At 39.7% G+C, this 19,870-nt stretch overlaps 1 protein-coding gene across 2 annotated transcripts in view; it reads left to right on the forward strand.

Moving 5' to 3' along the window:
- Positions 1-19,870, forward strand: part of FBN1 (fibrillin 1) — a 264,581-nt gene that overhangs the window by 41,941 nt on the left and 202,770 nt on the right. For both annotated transcript variants that reach the window (XM_055538037.1, XM_055538036.1), the window contains exons 5-6: positions 7,372-7,467; positions 10,804-10,899. In XM_055538037.1, the coding sequence (XP_055394012.1) occupies positions 7,372-7,467; positions 10,804-10,899 (192 nt within the window). The remainder of the gene's footprint in view (positions 1-7,371; positions 7,468-10,803; positions 10,900-19,870) is intronic.

Raw genomic sequence — 19,870 nt, forward strand, 5'->3', positions numbered from 1 at the left:
GGAAAATAATTGTGCTTTTGATCTCAAGTCTAGGAACTCTTTGCTGAGCCATAGATCCTGAAGATTTTCTCCAGTTTTTTTTTTTTTTTTCCTAAATGTTACATTTACATTGAGGTCTAGGTGTAGTTGATACCTGTGGATGTCTGATTCCTCCAGCCCACTTATTGGGTTGGCCAAAAAGTTCATTTGGGTTTTTTCATAGGATGTTTTTGGCCAACCTAATATTTCCAAAAAGGCTGTCCTTTATCAGTAGAATTACTTTTTAAGTTTTATCAAAAAAATCAGTTGGGTATATTTGTATACATCTACTTTCAGTGTCTCTATTTTATTCCATTGATCTGTCTGTCCTTTCTCCAGTATTGTACAGTCTTCATTACTGCAGCCTATGGTAAGTTTTCAAAACTGAGTAGACTAATTCCTCCCACTTAATTATTCTTTTTCAAAATTGTTATTCTAGTTCCTTTGCTTTTCCATATAAATTTTAGATTCATCTTGTCTGTATATACAGAAAAATATTCTCTAGGAATTTGATAGAACTGCTTTAAATCTGTATGTCAGTTTGGAGAGGATTGACATCTTTACTGTTTGGAACCACTTTTAGTTTGGATAAGATTTTATCATTTTTAATTCATTTCAGTTTACTTAGAATTTGGGGTACTTGTACTCCCAACCCGAATCCAAGCTTTAAGGATGTAAGAAGCCCAGGGGAACAATTGTAGAGCAGTGGGTTAGCAAGTTTGAGCAAGTATGGTGCAACCATTGCTCAAAGTGTAAGTATGAGCATACTCAGAGGATGGGAAGGTAGCACTGTAGCTGGTCTGGAAGAAGTGACCTTGGAAAGGTTTTTCAGGAAAGCGTGGGTTTTATGTGAACAGAGAGAAGAAGCTTGGGTGGAATCTGCTCAGATTTGTCCGTAGAAACAATTGAACTCTTTGCTTTCTAGTTAACTGTCTATGGAAGTGCCTTCATCACTGCTATCATATAACTTGTCTTTCTTTGTATCTTTTTCAGCTCTGCTAGGTTTTTTGTTTTGTTTTGACATACCTTAGTGAAGTTGCTCTACTGATTGGTGTGTCTTTAGGCACCACAGAATATGCACTTAAAATGTCATTGCCTCTCCCAATGAAAATCATTTTTGTCCTGCAGTGGTTCTGGCTGCCCCTATGGGCTGTTTTCTCAGGTTTCGAGTCCAGAAGTTAGTCTAGCTGTTTGTCTTGTACTTTTCCAAGAGCTTAAATTAAAATCATATGTTACCATACAGATGCTTATTTGCAAATGGCTCCCAGTGTTCTTTCTGCCCCTTGTGCCTGCCAAGATAATGGAAGAATTTTAGGATCATTCCCAACCTAATGCATCCCAAAGAAAACCATTACCTGAGGTGTGTAGACCTAGCCCTGCATCTCTGCTGTTCCAGTAGTGTGTTCACTTTGCTCTCTTTGGGCTGATTGTTCTTAAGAATTAACTTGTGCCGGGCTATAATCTAAAAGAAAGTTTCTTCTGCTCTTTCTGATGCCTGGCAAATGGAGGGCATTCCATAAATATTTGTTGAATGACTGAAATGACTGACCTCTACTGGAACATATAAAATTCGTTTGGGACTCTATATGGATAAGGGTTAATGGCAACATTTTCCTTAGTTCTAGGATGTTGAACCTTACTTGAAACCCTTTGAGGCTTTCCACCCATCTTGGAGGGCAAGTTCTCCTTGGAGCTAAATGCATGTGGCAGCCACAGACCTGTGCACAGGCATTTGAACTCCCCTAGTACTTTTAGTTTCTGGTAAAGTCTTAACGCTGATTGAGTTTAGGAATATATTCTAACTTGAGGTGTTAGAGCATCCTATGAGTTCAAAAGGAGCCCTTATTTTTCATTTGGCTTTTTCTAGAGAAATAGAACTTGGTCTCCTAATTGCCACATATCTGGAATTTTTTGTCACATTAGAGTAAATTTAGAATTTGCATCAATGGCAGGACTCAATCACAAATAAAACCAGTTTGTGTACTCTCTAAACTATAGTGAAACTTTGTATCTCGTTCCTTTATTTCCCACAGAAATCCTGAATGAGTGCTCCTTCCATTAAGGAAATACTTTTTCTCCTAAAGGTCTAAGACTCACAAAGAATGCAAATTTGGTAAACATGTTTGTGGCAAAGCAGGTGATTAAAATCCTATTATCAATGGACATGAATTTGAGCAAACTCCAAGAGATAGTGGAGGGCAGGGGAGCCTGACGTGCTTACTACAGTCCAGGGGGTGGCCAAGAATAAGACATGACTTAGCAACTGAGTAACAACAGCAGTCGGTTGCTGAGCTTGCTTCTCTGGCCTAAGGATACATGGTTCACTGGTTTATTTGGATCATTGGACTAACCGTGCCTTATTGTTTCACAAGTCTGATCAAGGGCTTTTATTTTTTAAAGGAGAAAGAATATTTTATGCTGGAAAAAGTTTACCTGAAAGATAGGGTAGAAAAAACGTATAAGAACGTATCAGGGAGGTTTTTATTATATTCCATTTAAATATAAACTTATCATTCTTTCCAGAAAGAAGAACTCATTCTGTTTTTCAATTTAAAAACTCGTGTAAAGTCACTGTTTAAACTACTGTTCGCTTTTTTATCTCAAAGTAGCTAAATGGCTTTGTTGCTCATGTGGGAATGGAAATTAGCTCTTGGCATGAACCACTTTAATTGAAATCAGTTTGTGGGTTGAGTTCCTTTGCTGCTTGACAGATGACATCATTTCCTGTGCTTTTCCCAATCCTCACTGTTTTGCTAAGATAGGATGAAGCTAAGTTTAACTTCAGATTTGAAAGCAACTTACACCTTTTCCTGACCTACTTAGAATATTATCCAAGTTTTTCACCAAATCATTTCTTTTGTATACTTGTAAATAGTTTTTTAGTTTGAAAACGCATTTTGGCCAAGACATTTTAATAGAACTGTAGGAGCCTAAAATAACTGTTTTAATCAGTTTCCTGGGTTGGTTGATTTCTATAACAATGTTCTGACAGAGAAGTTATTTCTGCTTTTATATATGGGGAAACAAAGATAAAAATATTTTTAATAGCAACCCACTCAGAGCTATGTAAGTGCTTAGGACGCGATGGGCAACTTCACAGTTTCTGTGTTTGAGTATAGCCTGTGGTGTCGTTATCATGGAGCACAAGTTAAATAAACAGAAATTAATTTGGCAGAGTTTTATACAGCACCTACAAGCAGGCAGGGAATGCTCTGAGCACTTATGGAGATATAATTAATAATCACGATGCTTCCCACTCCCCACCCTGTGATGCTTGATGTTTTTAAACAAATGGGCTACAGATAGGAGAAATAATTTAAAAATAGGTTTGGTTATAGAACATACCTTTCTGAAGAGAAGTATAAAGTACTCTGGAGTCAGAAGAAAGAGAGTTCATATCTAGTGGGGAAGGGAAGAGAAAATAGAAGTCAGAAAAGATCAAAGGAAAGAAGAGACATTTGCCATGAATCTTGGAGACAGGATTTCAGGATTTGGTAAGAACATTGTGTAAGTTGTATGTTGGAGGTTGAGAGTTCAGGGCAAAGACAAAGAGATGGGTGAAAGAGGAGATTCCATGAAGAGACTAGCACGTAGTACCAGGTATTGGGTACAGCACTTTGTAGGTACTCGGAAATATTTGTTGAGTGAATGAATGACTGATAAAGAAGCCTGGGAACAAATTGTTGTTGTTATTCTTCAGTTGCCCAGTCATGTCTGACTCTTTGCAACATCATGGAATGCAGCTTGCCAGGCCTCCCTGTCCTTCACCATTTCTTGGAGTTTGCCCAAGTTCATGTTCTTTGCATCAGCGATGCTATCCAGCCATCTCATCATCTGATGCCCTCTTTTCTTTCTCTCCTCAATCATTCCCAGCATCAGGGACTTTTCCAATGAGTCATCTGTTCACATCAGATGACCAAAATACTGGAGCTTCAGTTTCAACATTAGTCCTTCCAATGAATATTCAGGGTTGATCTCTCTTAAGATTGACTGGTTTGATATCCTTGCTGTCCGTGGGACTTTCAGGAGTCTTCTCCAGCATTGCAGTTCGAAGGCATCAATTCTTTGGTGTTTTGTCTTCTTTATGGTCCAGCTCTCATAACAGTACACGACCACTGGGAAGACCATAGCCTTGACTATATGGACCTTTGTTGGCAAAGTGATGTCTCTGCTTTTCAGCACACTGTCTAGGTTTGTCGTTGTTTTCCTGCCAAGAAGCAATCATCCTGATTTCACCACTGCAGTCACCGTCCTCAGTGATTTTGGAGGCCAAGAAGAGGAAATCTGTCACTACTTCCACTTTTTCCCCTTCTATTTGTCATGCAGTAAGGGGGCCGAAGAATTGATGCTTTTGAACTGTGGTGTTGGAGAAGACTCTTGAGAGTCCCTCGGACTGCAAGGAGATCCAACCAGTCCATTCTAAGGGCGATTAGTCCTGGGTGTTCTTTGGAAGGACTGATGCTAAAGCTGAAACTCTAATACTTTGGCCACCTCATGCGAAGAGTTGACTCATTGGAAAAGACTCTGATGCTGGGAGGGATTGGGGGCAGGAGGAGAATGGGACAACAGAGGATGAGATGGCTGGATGGCATCACCGACTCTATGGACATGAGTTTGAGTGAACTCCGGGAGTTGGTGATGGACAGGGAGGCCTGGCGTGCTGTGATTCATGGGGTCGCAAAGGGTCGGACATGACTGAGCGACTGAACTGAACTGAACTAAGGGGGCCAGATGCCATGATCTTAGTTTTTTTAATATTTAGTCTTAAGCTGGCTCTTTCACTTTCCTTCACCCTCATCAAGAGGCTCTTTAGTTCCTCTTCACTTTCTGCCATTAGAGTGGCATCATCCTCATATCTGAGGTTGTTATTTCTCCCGCCTATCTTGATTCCATCTTGTAACTCATCCAGTCTAGTGTTTCTTATGATGTGCTCAGCATATAGGTTAAACAAACAGGGTGACAACAGACAGCTCTGTCACACTTATTTCTTGATCTTGAACCCGTCAGTTGTTCTATACAGGGTTCTAACTGTTGCTTCTTGACCCACATACAGGCTTCACAGGAGACAGGTAGGTGGTCTGGTATTCCCATCTCTCTAAGAGCTTTCCACAGTTTGTCATGATCCACACAATCAAAGGCTTTAGCATAGTCAATGAAACAGAGAGAGATGTTTTTCTGAAATCCCCTTGCTTTCTCTATAATCCAGCGAATGTTGGTAATTTGATCTCTAGTTCTTCTTCCTTTCCTAAACCCAGCTTGGACTTTTGGAAGTTCTTGGTTTGCATCATGCTGAAGCCTCGCATGCTAGATTTTAAGCATGACCTTTCTAGCATGGGAGATGAGTACAACTGTCTGGTGGTTAGCACATTCTTTGGTAGTACCCTTCTTGGGGATTGGGATGAGGGTTGACCTTTTCCAGTCCTGTGGCCTCTGCTGGGTCTTCCAGATTTGCTGACATAATGAATGCAAAACCTTGATGACATCATCGTTTAGAGATTTGAATAGTTCTGCTGGAATTTCATCACATCCATTAGCTTTATTAACAGCAGTGCTTCCTAAGGTCCACTTGACTTTGCATTCCAGAATATCTGACTGGATGACTAACCTCACTGTCATAGTAATCTGGTTCATTAAGATCTTTTTTAATATAGTTCTTCCTTGAATTGTTTCCATCTCTTCTTGATCTCTTCAGCATCTACTAGGTCTCTACCATTTTTATCCTTTATTGTGCCCATTTTTGGATGGGATGGTCCCTTGATGTTTCCAATTTTCCTGAAGAGATCTCTAGTCTTTCCCCTTTAGCTGTTTTCTTCTGTTATTAAGGCATTTTTCATTGAAGAAGGCCTTCTTGTCTCTTCTAGCTGTTTTTTTGGAACTCTGCATTTAATTGGAACATATTAGGGGTAGGCAAAGGAGCCCTGAAAGACCCATACGACCATCCAGAAGAGGGCCTTAAATGCTGAGATGGAGGGGGTTCTTGGTACAATAGAGATGGGTGCCTTTGATGGTGTTTTAGGATGTACATGACATGTTGTTGAAAAGGTGCATCACTCTCAACTTACCTCTTTGGTACTCTTGAGGGCATAGGGCGTACTGGGTTCTAGCACCTTCCTTTTCCTGTTGTGGTGCTGAGAGCTGTGTAGCTCTTTATAAAAATAGCCTTTTCTCCTGAAATCAGCAGCCTCTTTGTGATACTGAACTGAGCATCCTAGCAGAGTGTACTGAAGAAGCAGGCTGCTGGGAGGAGCCTCCTCTCTGCTCCTGGGAGAAGATGGAGGCCCAGTGCTCCACAAAGGCTAAGCATAAGAGCAAGCCTAAGCAGCTGATTTCTGCTCTTACACAGAAAAAGGGGTTCTCTTCTCTTTATGTGAAATTATTGAGGCTTTTTCTCCAGGAATTTACTCCCACAGGACAGAGTAAGCCAAATTTCCATGCCCAATCCTGGCCTCCTTGTATAGGGATGTGTCAACAATGATGAATGATTAATTCAATCAGGCCTTTAGTCTTCTCCAAGTAAGGTAGTTGATTGTTTCTAGAGGACTAAGGAACAGCCTGGGATTTGGAAAGTGTTTGAATTCCTGAAACAGGGACAGCCTCGGCACTGAAGGAGTCAAGGGCATATGCTCTGCTGTCATTGTCTCTCCCGAGCGTCTTTCCCTCTGGCCAACTCGAGCATCTCATTGTCTCAGTCTAAGTCAGCCTGCTGCCTGGGGCCTTCCTGCCTTGGGTGTTGAAGCGCTCACACTTCTGTAAGAGACAATGTGATAAAGAGTGGATTTACGACACTGCAGGTCTTAGGTGGTTTAAGGTGACAGTTTAAACAAGGTGCTCTTTCTGAGCCAAGTCCAGCTATCTTCATTATCATGTAGTCTTGTTATTAAGTGCCCTTGTAGGTCTTTTTTCCCTTCTTTCTGCTGCCTCCTAAATTTAACACCTTTCTTGGAAATTGTCACTCTGAATGTCTTCTGCCCACCCACCTGGGACTCCGCAACTTTTAACAAGAAAAATATTGCTATTGTAATCTTGCCTTGTCTGGTCCCTCAAGGCGCTATTTTCTTGGTGTAAATTACAGAAATGGCATTGAATGGTAAGTTCTGCTAAATTAGGGAAGTCATTGAGCATTCTTAAAGTCAGTATGAAAGATACAGTTACATTGAACTGTAAATGATTTTATGCACACAAAATATGACATGTTTAGCATTGTCAATTAGGTTATTTCTGCATAAATATATGATTATTGATAAACCATTTTATTTTCTCTTCAGATCACTACAAATCAACTTCTGTGAACTGTTGAGATCTATGTACTTAAGTTGCAGAAATAAATCAGTCCTTTCTTTCTTTCTTTTCAAGTCCAACATTGTAACATTCGCTGTATGAATGGAGGTAGCTGCAGTGATGATCATTGTCTGTGCCAGAAAGGATACATAGGGACTCACTGTGGACAACGTAAGTAAACTGTGTAGATGTTAACCTACATTAACAAAAAGAATACAGAGATAAGTGATGGTGGCTTTTCTTTGACTACCTAGGATATGGCATTTTTACAGGTGCCCAGTAAGTCTTACAGGTGAACAGATCACTTCCCCACCACACAGAATATCAAATCTCTGATTAGAACCTTGGAACTGGGTTATTTGATTCATTTTTCTTTCATTTACCTTCATCACCCCGCTTACCTCGTTTCTGATTGGCAGTCACCACCCAAGGTGCAAAATTGTTGTTCATTCCACATATATGTCCTGCATTTGATTGCCCAACATCTCCCCCTGGATTTTCGAGAAGCATCCTCAATAAGGTATTTCAAAACTCAACCTCGTTTTTCTCCCCAAACACGTTCTTTTTCTTGATTAATGGTGTCTGCGTCTCTCTAGTTCCCTAGTCTGGACTCTGCTGTTATAACACTTCTCACGCTGCTGGCCAGTGTGTTGGTTTAGGCATAAACACTGTTTATTGTGTGACTACTGTGTATCAGTCCCAGTGCTTTGCAGAGATGAAAATTCCTTTAAAGAACTTATTTTTGACTATACTAAGAATACCCTGAAGAAAATTTGAAAAGCTTAAATATATAAAAAGTAAAAATTTCTACAATCCCACCTTTCCACATGTTATCTTCTAGTCTTTTAATGTATATTTGGTACATGAGCTCTCACTGTATGCCTAATTTTTCATATAACTTTTTTACTTAATATTTTATTAGAAGTTAGTTCCATTTTATTGAATGTTTTAAAAATATGTTTTAATGGTTGCATAATAGTCTGTTGTATAGAGGTTTTACTGTTTATTTATTGCATCCTTAATGATGAACATTTATTCATGTTGTCTCCAATTTTTGCCCATGTGTATGTATTTGCTATGATGAATGATGCTATGATAAGTAAACCAAAGTTTATTTAATACCCTCCTGACTGTCTGTACACTGTGATATAAGTAAGAATGGGGGTTAAATCTTTGACAGCCCCCAGCAATAGTATGGAGGGAGAAGAGGTAGGACAGCTTCCCTACCTGGGAGACCCTTTAGCTGAGTGTCAAGGGGTGGGTAGGAGCTCTTTTGTCACATGTTGGAAGGTGGGCCTTTTAGGCAGCTGGCTCAGCATAAGCCAAAGCCTAAAACATGACTAGCATAGGATGCCAGGCTTTGGTATTGCTAGGACTTAAGTGCTGAGGGGAGTGATGGGAAGGGAGCTAAGGTTGGAATAGAAGTCATGGGCCAGGTTTGGAGAGCCTTTATGCTTCTCCAAACATGTTCTCATCCAGAATAGAATCATGCAGTCATGCAGGGGAGGGAAGTGAGAAAACAGTAACCAACCACATTCATCTATTGAGCTATTTACTCTGTTTACCATACGCTCAGACACATTCAGACTCTTTACATGTATTAACTCATTTGATATAACAACAGCACTTACAAGAAGAGGCCTTTATTATTAATACCTACATGAAATGAAGATGCTGGGGTACAGGGACTTCAGTGACTTGCCTAAAGCTATACAGGGAGTAATCAGCAGAGTTGGGATTTGAACCCATGCAGTCTAACTTCATAGTCCAGGCTTTTAATGCTGTGAAATGCTGGCTTTATATACTTCACTCACAGCAGTTTGCAATGAGGAAGATCTCTGTGGCCACACTGTGGGGGTTGAACTTGAGAGAGAAGGAACAGGAAGCAGGAAGACTAGTACTAAGGCTGTGGCTCCAGAGATGGTGAGATGGGGGTGGATTTAAAGGCATTTTCAGAAATGGTATCAGAAGGAGCCACTGTCATCCTCCTGTTCCTTATACACCTGGAGGGCCAGAGCCCAGTGTACAACAGGCACTTAGGTAACACCTGTAGATTTCGAAAATCTTTCCTAGACTTAAGTTTCCTAATCTGTAAACGGGGAGGGTTGGCTTAGGCAATCTCAAAATTTCTTTTCTGCTTAAAATCTCTTAATTATTACCTGACTATAAATTAAGAAGCGAATTAGAGCAGTGGACATACATAAACCTCTCTAATTTTGTGATGATAAATGGACTACTGCCTTGACTTGTGGCTGTAAGGGGTTGTCTCGGTCCAAGTACACTGATCCCAATGGATGTTGAGATAGAATTAGATGCACAAGAGATTTATTAGGGAAAAGCCTAACCTTCAGACTATGATGCAGATCACACCCCTGTGCAAGGAGAGAGGGAAGGAAAGACTATCACAATTGTGCAAAAGAAGCCTCAGACTGTAGTGCAACCTCCAAGAAAGCTTTGGTCAGGCTGATAGGGAGTCCAGAATCAAGACTGCCCATCACAATAGCTTCATGATGGGCAAAAATATACAGTCTCCATGACGCTTAGTTGCTGAGTGGTCCCCACCAGGTTGTTGGCATGAACATAGTAGCAGATCAGTCAACTAAGCTCCTCACAGTAGGTTTTCTTGGAAGGAGATCTGAGTAGCTCAACTGCATGACTGCCATAGGGTATAGGAAAAGTGTACGGGGAATATATGAAGGGGGAATTAATGTAAATGCAAGTGTTAGGGAAGCCTCTTGGAGGAGTGAGGTTTGAGCTGGGCTTTGAAGGGTGGGTGGGACTGGCAAATTTGGCAGGGACAGCCTACCACCTGTGGATAAAGATGCCTAGGAAGAGGCTATGCTTGAGTGAGTTGCAGGAAGTTGTACAGAGAAGAGTTATTCAGGGAATGAGCTTTCAAGTCTTATTTTAATGTCTTTCTTGACAAGTAAAATGTCCCTCCCTCAAGGATCTCTGGACTTATCTTACCAGTATTTTCCAGAGATTCTCTTGTAACACTCATTTGGATCTTCATTATGGTACATAAATTACTGAGTGTCAGTATTTGTGTTTTGTCGTTGGCAGTTAATAGTAGTGTTTTGTCGTTGGCAGTGTGATTTAACATGCTGCATTTTTGTAAAGATGGCCAGTGTTTTCCCTCATGAAAACTGTCTGGAAATGAAACATAAATCATAAGCAAAAGAATCAGCTTGTAAAATGCAGTTCTCATCAGGGTTGTCTCTTATAAACCACCATTGTAGATACAGAACTGCAAAGCATTGCTCAGATATTTTCCAGAATGAAACTGCCAACATTAACACAGGTATATACTCACCTATTCCAGGTAGTTTTACCTGAGTTGACTGAGGGATATCCAGGAAACTGGAACAGTACAATAAATGTTTAAAACAAATACCACAGTGACTATTTAGATTTTTTTTATTGTCGTCCTTTCAGGGAACAGTCAGTGTTACTTTATTAGCATCTACTCAGGTGAAGTTTCTCAGCTTCTCTCTCCTTATTTTACAGCCGTCTGTGAAAGTGGCTGTCTTAACGGAGGCAGGTGCGTGGCCCCCAATCGATGTGCGTGCACTTACGGCTTTACTGGACCCCAGTGTGAAAGAGGTAATTTTTTTAAATGTATCGGCGTAAAGATGTTCTGGTGGCTAAAGCGATGATTGATTTCAGCAAGCATTTGGCTTCTTGCAGCTGCTTCGTGAATTTTGCTGAGCATTGATGAGGTTTCTGAATTGTCATTGGGAAGGTTCCTAGGATGATACGACAGTGGCCCCAAGCCTCTGCATGTTGTTCAGTAATTCTTGTCAGTGGCCTGCAGGACTCAATAGTGAGCCTATGCATAAGTACCAGTTGGCATCAAGATTAAAAGAAGAAAATTTTCCATAGAGTAAGGATTGAGCTCATTATTATCCTAGTAAGTTAGGGAAGTGGCTCCAAACAAAACAACTGTGTGGAAATGGGAAACATCCAGAATGAAACAAAAATTACACCTAAAGATCTCTTGGGACCTATTGGCTATAGTGGCATACAAGCTTAGCATTCAAAGTTCACTAGAAATATTAATTGCTGAGAAACTGTGCTTTCACAGCTGTGATTTATTCAGTACTCATTGTGGCTCATTGACGTTGTGCATATTCATCCTCACTTTGCTGTGTGAGATGATCAAGGCTCCGGGTGGTCAAGGAAGCTGCCTAAGGACACACACACACATAATAAGCAGCTTTAATTTGAATGTGGCTTTTCTGTTTTCAAGTATACTGCTGCTCTTAATTGAACAAGGTTTCTACCTGCTTTGCCTACCTATCCATGCAAACATGACATTGCGATATATGTAGATGTGCAATCCCCTGACTTTTGCTTTGTTGATCATCTTTCTCTACCTTGATAGGCATGGTATCGTCATTCCTAGTTTTATAGTGAAGGTTGAGGAGATTCATTTCATACCAAATGGCAAAAATACTCTTGAAAAATACCCTATGAAAAATATTCATGAACATTTTAAACTGCAATCATCACTTTTCTCCAAAGTTGCATAAAGATCATTTTATTCTAAGATGGAAAGTGAAGATTCAGTTGCAAGTGTTGACTATATGTTATTTAAAAACAAAGAGTAGAGGGTGGTATGTGATAAATTGTTTTCTATTTCCATTTTTACGAGTTTGTCTAAATTCAGTTCTTTGCTGATAAAGTAGCAATTCCTGTTTTAGCAAGTAACTCTACTATTACTGGATAAATTATATTGAATTTCTGTTCACAAGGCCACCACATGGTCTAGATATATGAGACACTGTGAACTCTTGGCCTTTCCATTGTACTTGGCATCATTTTGGAGTCCCTCTTTAAAACTGCTTCTTTTTTACAGTTTGATGTATTTTTATTGACTTGGAGCTAATGTATAGCTAACAGTCTCAAGAGTAACAAAGACAGCTGTTTTGATTAGGTAGTATCATTCTGTGGCCTTATTATTTTACTCAGTGACAATGATATAGGATTTAAATTGTTGAGATTAAAACCTCTTAACATGTAACTTGAGCAATGTGTGAAAATAATTCGACAAGTGATAAAAGTGGACTTAATTTGTTTTAGAAAAATCACTGATAGAATGAAGTTACAGGGCATTTGACCTCTAGGAATTTATGGCAAAGAATACTGATACCCATAGTTATAGATATTGAGAACACAGTCTAAAACTATTTGACCAACTACAGTTATTTCTTTGACCAAGATTAAGCAATGATGTGAATGGATTAAGTTGCTAAACTAGTCATGAAAACTGGCATATTTACTTAGGGATATCTCCAAATTTTGGCATGTCTTTAACTGCTCTCCTCCATGATAAAGGTATCCTAAAATTTGCACTTAGGTATAAATATATGTTGGCCCCAAAGAAACTTCACAGTGGTCATCTAAATCAAATTGACCCTTGAATGGCAGATTTTCAGGCATTTGTGGTTGTGGAGAATGGGGAGGAAAAGGTTCTTTTTAATCATTGCTGTTGTTGTTCAGTAGCTCAGTCATGTCTGACACTTTGCGACCCCATGGACTGTAGCACGCCAGGCCTCCCTGTCCTTCACCATTTCCTGGAGACTGCTCAAACTCATGTCCATTGAGTTGGTGATGCCATCTAACCATCTCATCCTCTGTTGTCTTCTTCTCCTCCTGCCTTCAGTCTTGCCTGGAATCAGGGTCTTTTCTAATGAGTCAACTCTTTACATCAGGTGGCCAAAATATTGGAGCTTCAGTTTCAGCATCAATCCTTCCAATGAATATTCAGGACTGATTTCCTTTAGGATTGACTTGTTTGATCTCCTTGCAGTCCAAGGGACTTTCAAGAGTCTTCTCCAAAACCACAGTTCAAAAGCACCAGTTCTTTGGTGCTCAGCCTTCTTTATGGTCCAATTCTCACATCCATACATGACTACTGGAAAAACCATAGCTTTGACTAGATGGACCTTTGTTAGCAAAGTAACATCTCTGCTTTTTATTATGCTATCTAGGTTGGTCATAGCTTTTCTTCCAAGGAGCAAGTGTCTTTTAATTTCATGGCTGCAATTACCATTTGCAGTGATTTTGGAGCCCAATAAAATAAAGTCTCTCACTGTTTCCATTGTTTCCCCATCTATTTGCCATGAAGTGGTGGTACCAGATGCCATGATCCTAGTTTTCTGAGTGTTGAGTTTGAAGCCAACTTTTTCACTCTCCTCTTCACCTTCATCAAGATGCTCATTACCCTTTGCCTGTTTCACCTGAGGATAGTCTCAAACCTTCAAAGGGCGAAGGGAAATATGAGTGTAATTTCCCTTACCACATGGGAGAGGGGGGTTTCTTTGATTCCAGGATTATATTTCCATTTATAGTCTTCGCTGTTTTCTGTTGTTATGGAAGTTGTCTACTTACCTCTCTAAAGAATTAGAGGCAATGTATCCTTTTATTCAAATGAATGCTTGTGATTTCAAGAGTGATTAATGGAAATTTCAGACTGAGTCAGCACAAATCCATCCTGAAGCCTAGGAAAGTATTCACTGTTACTTCAGATGGTGGGTCAGTATACTTGTTAAGTTGTGTAACTACTTAGGCTAGTTCCATTAAGTTTTCATTGGAATATGGCTCTTTACTTTTAAAAATGAACTTCCAGAAAGTCTTTACTGATTTACTTTCCTTCTTCCTGGAGACTGAGCCCAGGTCTGCTTCTGCATTCTCCCTGAGCACACTCTCCACACCTCTTTTGATAGCAGTTACACGACCGAGTGTCTTCACTTTCACTTTTCATTCATGCATTGGAGAAGGAAATGGCAACCCACTCCAGTGTTCTTGCCTGGAGGATCCCAGGGACGGGGGAGCCTGGTGGGCTGCCGTCTATGGGGTCACACAGAGTCGGACACGACTGAAGCGACTCAGCAGCAGCAGCAGCACCACCACCACATTGTATTGAAATAGCTCATTTCCACATCCCACTCTCCCACTAGATTATAAGTTCTTCAGCAGCAGCTGTGGTTTCATCATCTCTTAGATTTCCAAACCAAACTCAATGCCTGATGCAGTATATGGCCAGTAAATGTTGAACTGAAATTATTTTGAAGCACCAGAAAACCACCTGGAGATATGATTATCAGATAGTGTGCAAGTATCCCCTGAAAGGAATTGCTTCTTGCCTACTTGTGGTCAATCCTATTATTTTTCATTGGTTTCATTTTAAGCAGAGCTAACAGTGCTGATGCCTAATTGAATTTGGCCCTATCTTTCAGAAGTTTGGTCTTTCAGGGTCAAATGACTGTCATTTTTAAGTTGGGAAAGATGCAGAAAAGAAGATATGTTTTGACCTAAGCCAGGTGGCAATAAACAAATAATGTCTTATCATGATGTAATACACAGGGAAGGCAACATTTCTAATGTCAGTTACAAGCACGTCTCAGGATAAGCATCTTCGTTCTGGGAGAGCTTGGAACTTTATCTGCAACTACTTCAGAGAGTTGAAGATAACCCTTCGACTTATATTGAAGATATATTCGCTATCTAGATGTAGAATATTTTTGAGGGGTGATACTGGCAGGATTTAGATCACTTTAAGTCAGTAAGTGAATCTTAAGAATTCATGAACATACTGTTTTGGTTTGTAATGGAGACAAGCAGCGGATCCATGCTTGGATTACAAATCATAACATTCATTCAACCAATGCAGTCAGACTATGAAGCAAAATTTGTCTCACTTGTAGCTTTAAGCCAGTAAAGTGAATATTTTTTATAAGAAATTTTTTGCCAATCAGTCCGACTGGGCAGGTGACAATGATACTCTTGCCTGTTTACATTCAAAGGAAGAAAAGTAGAGGCCTGTGACTTGTTTGGCCTGTAATGTTCAAATTTTAAAAACTGAATTAGAGTAGCTTTATTTATAGTCTCCAGTTTGCCACAGTCCCCACCACTCCCAGGATGTCATCCATCCTGCTCACTTTGTTCATTTAGCTTACCTTTAGCCCCTGTGGGCATTTGAGTTTGCCACCTTGTACTATATTCTATTTCAAAGGTTGCATCTCTTTGTGTTTTCTTTCACACCCCGAGTTTCTTTCATTATTCTTCCTCTTATATATTTTTTTCTGTAAATTCAGATATATGATTTTCCTGATTGCCCCTCTGCCTCATTCTTGCCCTCTCTCTGCTTGGGTCTTGAGCCACTAATAAAACTTATCCTTGCCTAAGCTCAGTGGTACGATATGTTCACGTTTGTTATTAGAATACTGAAATGAGGTCAGTGCCTGTTTTGGCAATGACAACATAAGCTGGTTGTGTATTGCCATAGTTACTGCCAACAGGACTGTTGGAATCACACTTTCTCTTGCCCTCTTGTCTCAGAATGCAGGCTATTTAAAATCTTGCTAAATGCTCTTCTAGTAAATCCAGTAAATCAAGTAAGTGGATGAGACTTCTCAAGGTAATGAAAAAAGAGAGAAGAATGTTGGAGATAGACCTGAACTTGGAGATGGGGAGGGGTTAATGATGAACAAGCCCACGGAAGAAGAGAACAAAACATAGACGCTGAGAAAACCCGAAGAGAGCCAGGAGAAACAACAGAGCGCTGAGCACGCGAGGAGGACTTCAAGAAACAGAATAGACTGTTCAAGTCTAACACTTGACTATGGCAACAACCTTATGAGAAAAGGCCTAAGACGAGTCCCATTTTCTAGAGGAGCAAACAGAGGCAAAGGGAGGTCAAAGAGCTTGCCCAAGGTCTGATAGCTTGTAAGTGATACAGTCAAAAGCTAAACCCAGTTAAGTCTGGCTCATAAGCCTATGTACATAACCACTGTGCCATGTGTGGGTTTTACTTGGGAAGAGGTCATTAGTAAGCACAGAAAATTTTCTGAGAAATTATAAGTAGAAATCTAGAATTAAGAGTTTTAGCGTGAAAGTTATAGATTAGGTGGAGGAAAAAGCCCTTCAAGAAATTTGGCTAGGTAGGTAGTTTTCCTCTCTGGAGGGAGAGTTGAGCTAAGTTGCTTTTAAATCATTTTAAAAGCCAAGAGAAAGGAATCTTGAGTATTGCTTGGGTGTGTGTAATGCAGGGTTTGGGGCTATTTCTCTGTTTGATTGATTTTGATGTTTTAAATATAATAATCCATTCTTGGAGAGAAGATGATTCCTGTCTGTTTGCAGTACATAGAAATTGACTCCAAATGACTGAACCAACATTCTTAAATATAGACATAGAAAATGAATATTGTCATTTAGTGTAGTTACCATGGAAGGTTATATAGTTTTCCTACAGTATTACAAATGTTTAAGCCATATTCGGAAACTCTTTTTTGGAATTACCTTTACAGAGTCAGCAGTTCATTCAAATGAGTATGTGACCATTTCTTTTTTCTCCTTTATGAGACTCATTTTAGTTTTTAGCCTAAAAGAGTGTCAGCTCTAGTGACGACAGTCAATAGTTAAACATATTAGATATTTGGTGTCAAAAATTGATTAAAAAGCAGTGAAAAGAATTACCTTGCATGATTCTTAAAGCATATGGAATTAGATCAATATTTTAATGTCAGACTTTATGTGAGCCAGAGTGTGAAGCCTTTTGGAAGCATAAATTCTAATAATAAGAAGTTTTCTTTCATTACTCCATCTGGAGGTCTTCATTATGTACTGTCTGAATGTAAGCATGGACAAGAATTCTTCAAAATCCTGAATCATTTGTTCAATGCTAATTTCCTACCCAAGTCCAAACTGTGAAGACAGTACTTGGATTTTTGCCAAATCAAAAAGGTCTGTTGGTTGTTCTGCTGGCTAATAGTAGAAAATGTATACTAATTTTACTGAGCCACTAGCCTTAAGAAAAAGGAACAGTGGAGGTCAAATATAGAGTAGAATAAGAATGAAAGAATGGCAGTACTTCATAGTCCATCAGAGAAGCATGGCAGTGGAAGGTGAACTAAGTCTGGGCATCCTCCTTGCTCTTTTGAGGGATTCTAGATTTAGTGGAGCCAGAAAAGGCATTTAGTTTTTGTTCTTCTCCAGTAGTTGAAGAATAGAATGGAGGATAGGTAGGTTGGTGGTAATTCTCCTTCATTCTCTTATGCACGGTTGATATATGAGAAACTGTTATTTTCATAACTTAGTTTCTCTGATGATTCACAAATGATTTTGCATGGGGATCTTTTTTAATGCTTCACTGAACAAAATTCAAAAAACTATCCTGAAAGTAGTTGATTAGCCTTTATTTGTTAAGCCAGAAAAGTAGTGTCTTCAATGTGTCTATAGAATGGGAAAGACTAACATATAGTGATCCAAATACATAATAACCAAGTGGTTCATTTCAGAAGCATTTGCCTCTTTAAAAGAAAGTAGAATCATGATCTCAGAGGGTTGTCTAGATAGCATCATGGAATCAAGACCCGATTTTCTTGTGCTTTTTTTCACCGAAGTTTTTCTAGAAGGTATTGATGAAATGTTAATTCTTTTCCACTCCCACCCCACCCCCAACCTCATTTGGAAGTAAGTTTTACAGAGCTGCATTTATGATACTAATTTTACATAATTTTACACTTTGAGTCAGTTCAGTCGCTCAATTGTGTCCAACTCTTTGCAACACCATGAACTGCAGCATGCCAGGCTTCTCTGTCCATCACCAACTCCCAGAGCATGTCCGTCGACTTGCTGATGCCATCCAAACATCTCATCCTCTGTCACCCCTTCTCCCCCTGCTTTCAATCTTGCCCAGCATCAGGGTCTTTTCCAATAAGTCAGTTCTTATTCCAATAAGTCAGAGCAAAGTAATGTCTCTGCTTTTTAATATGCTATCTAGGTTTGTTATAACTTTTCTTCCAAGGAGCAAGCGTCTTTTAATTTCATGGCTGCAGTCACCATCTGCAGTGATTTTGGAGCCCAAGAAAATAAAGTCTGTCATGGTTTCCATCACTTCCCCATTTATTTGCCATGAAGTGATGGGACTGGATGCCATGATCTTAGTTTTTCGAATGTTGAGTTTCAAGCCAGCTTTTTCACTCTCTTCTTTCACTTTCATCAAGAGACTCTTCAGTACCTCTTCACTTTCTGTCATAAGGGTGATGTCATCTGCATATTTGAGGTTATTGATATTTCTCCTGGCAGTCTTGATTCCAGCTTGTGCTTCATCCAGCCTGGCATTTCGCATAATGTCCTATGCATATAAGTTAAATAAGCACAGTGACAATATACAGCCTTGATGTACTCCTTTCCCAATTTGGAACTAGTCCATTGAATTTTATACTTTAGGTGGCTATTATTAAAGTTCCCAGAGTATATGCTATAGACTGATTCCTATTCTCAAAGTGTCTTTGGAGATCAGAGCTCTGTGAACTCTGCTTGTTTTCTTTTCTCTATAAAGGTAACAAGAAGACCTCTGCAAGCCTAGCTTTTGGTATTTAGTCTTAATGGAAAGTAAATACTAATGTGTAGATAGCAGAGGCAGAATGCATTTAATGTTACTATGCATCTGAAGTGGTATTGCAATATTTGGCAGTTGGTGGCTCACTGAATAAACTTGATTTTCCTAGAATAGTTTCAGGAAATACATCTGTTGACATAGATATTCAGTTTCCATGGTTTAGGAATTGTGTGCATATAGGAAGCACATGCTACCATACCATGCACACACTTGGGATGACCTACAGGACTGGTGGGGTGCAATCATAAAGCAGTTTAATTTTTGTTTCCCATGCACCATCCTTTTCAGTCCACTTAGTGGTTAGTTTTCTCCTTGCTGAGGTTGAAATCTTTTGGTCCTTTTCAGGCTTTATCCCTGGTGGGTCTCTCACATGAGCAAGGGCATCTATGTTATTCTTTTTTTAAAAAAAATTTATTAAAGTATATTTGATTTATAATGTGTTAATTTCATCTGCACAGCAGTGTGACTGAGTTACACACACACAGAGTGAAAGTTCTTTTCCATTATGGTTTGTCACAGGATGTTTGAATATAGTTCCCCGGGCTAGGTAGGACCTTGTTTATCCCTACTGTATATAATAGTTTGCTTCTGCTAATCCCAAACTCCTATTCCTTCCCTCCCTTATCCCCCTTTCCCTTGGCAACCACCAGTCTGAGTCTGTTTTTCGTTCATAGCTATGTTGATGTATTTTGTATTTTAGATTCCACATATGCCCTCTCTGTTCTGAACCTAGAGCATCCACTGGTACCTCCAGCCATTTGAGGCCTCTTTGCTGCTCCAGGCAATCCCTTTGAGAAAGATCTAAGCTCACTCCACATCAGCTTTCTCCTCCACTGGCCCACAGCTAGTTATTAGGAAACATTCATGCACTTTTTTTTTTTCCACAATAAATTGCCAGAGTCAAACTAACTTTGGCATGGTAACAGCCTCTCCTGTGAACCATGTCCGAGTATCTGGCCAGCCAGTTTCCAGGCATTAGACAGTTCGTGGTCCACAGTGTCCTCCAACTTGTTGTGGATGCATATCATACATCATGCAGTCTGTGCAGTCTCCTGTGAAGCGAGTTTTTATCAGTTAATAGCCACATTTAATATTTGGACCACTTTTCTGTTTTTGGATGCTCAAAATACTAGAGCAGCACTGACTAATAGAAATATAATGCAAGCC

Source organism: Bubalus kerabau, chromosome 10 (assembly GCF_029407905.1).
Source record: "Bubalus kerabau isolate K-KA32 ecotype Philippines breed swamp buffalo chromosome 10, PCC_UOA_SB_1v2, whole genome shotgun sequence".
Classification (NCBI taxonomy): domain Eukaryota; kingdom Metazoa; phylum Chordata; class Mammalia; order Artiodactyla; family Bovidae; genus Bubalus; species Bubalus kerabau.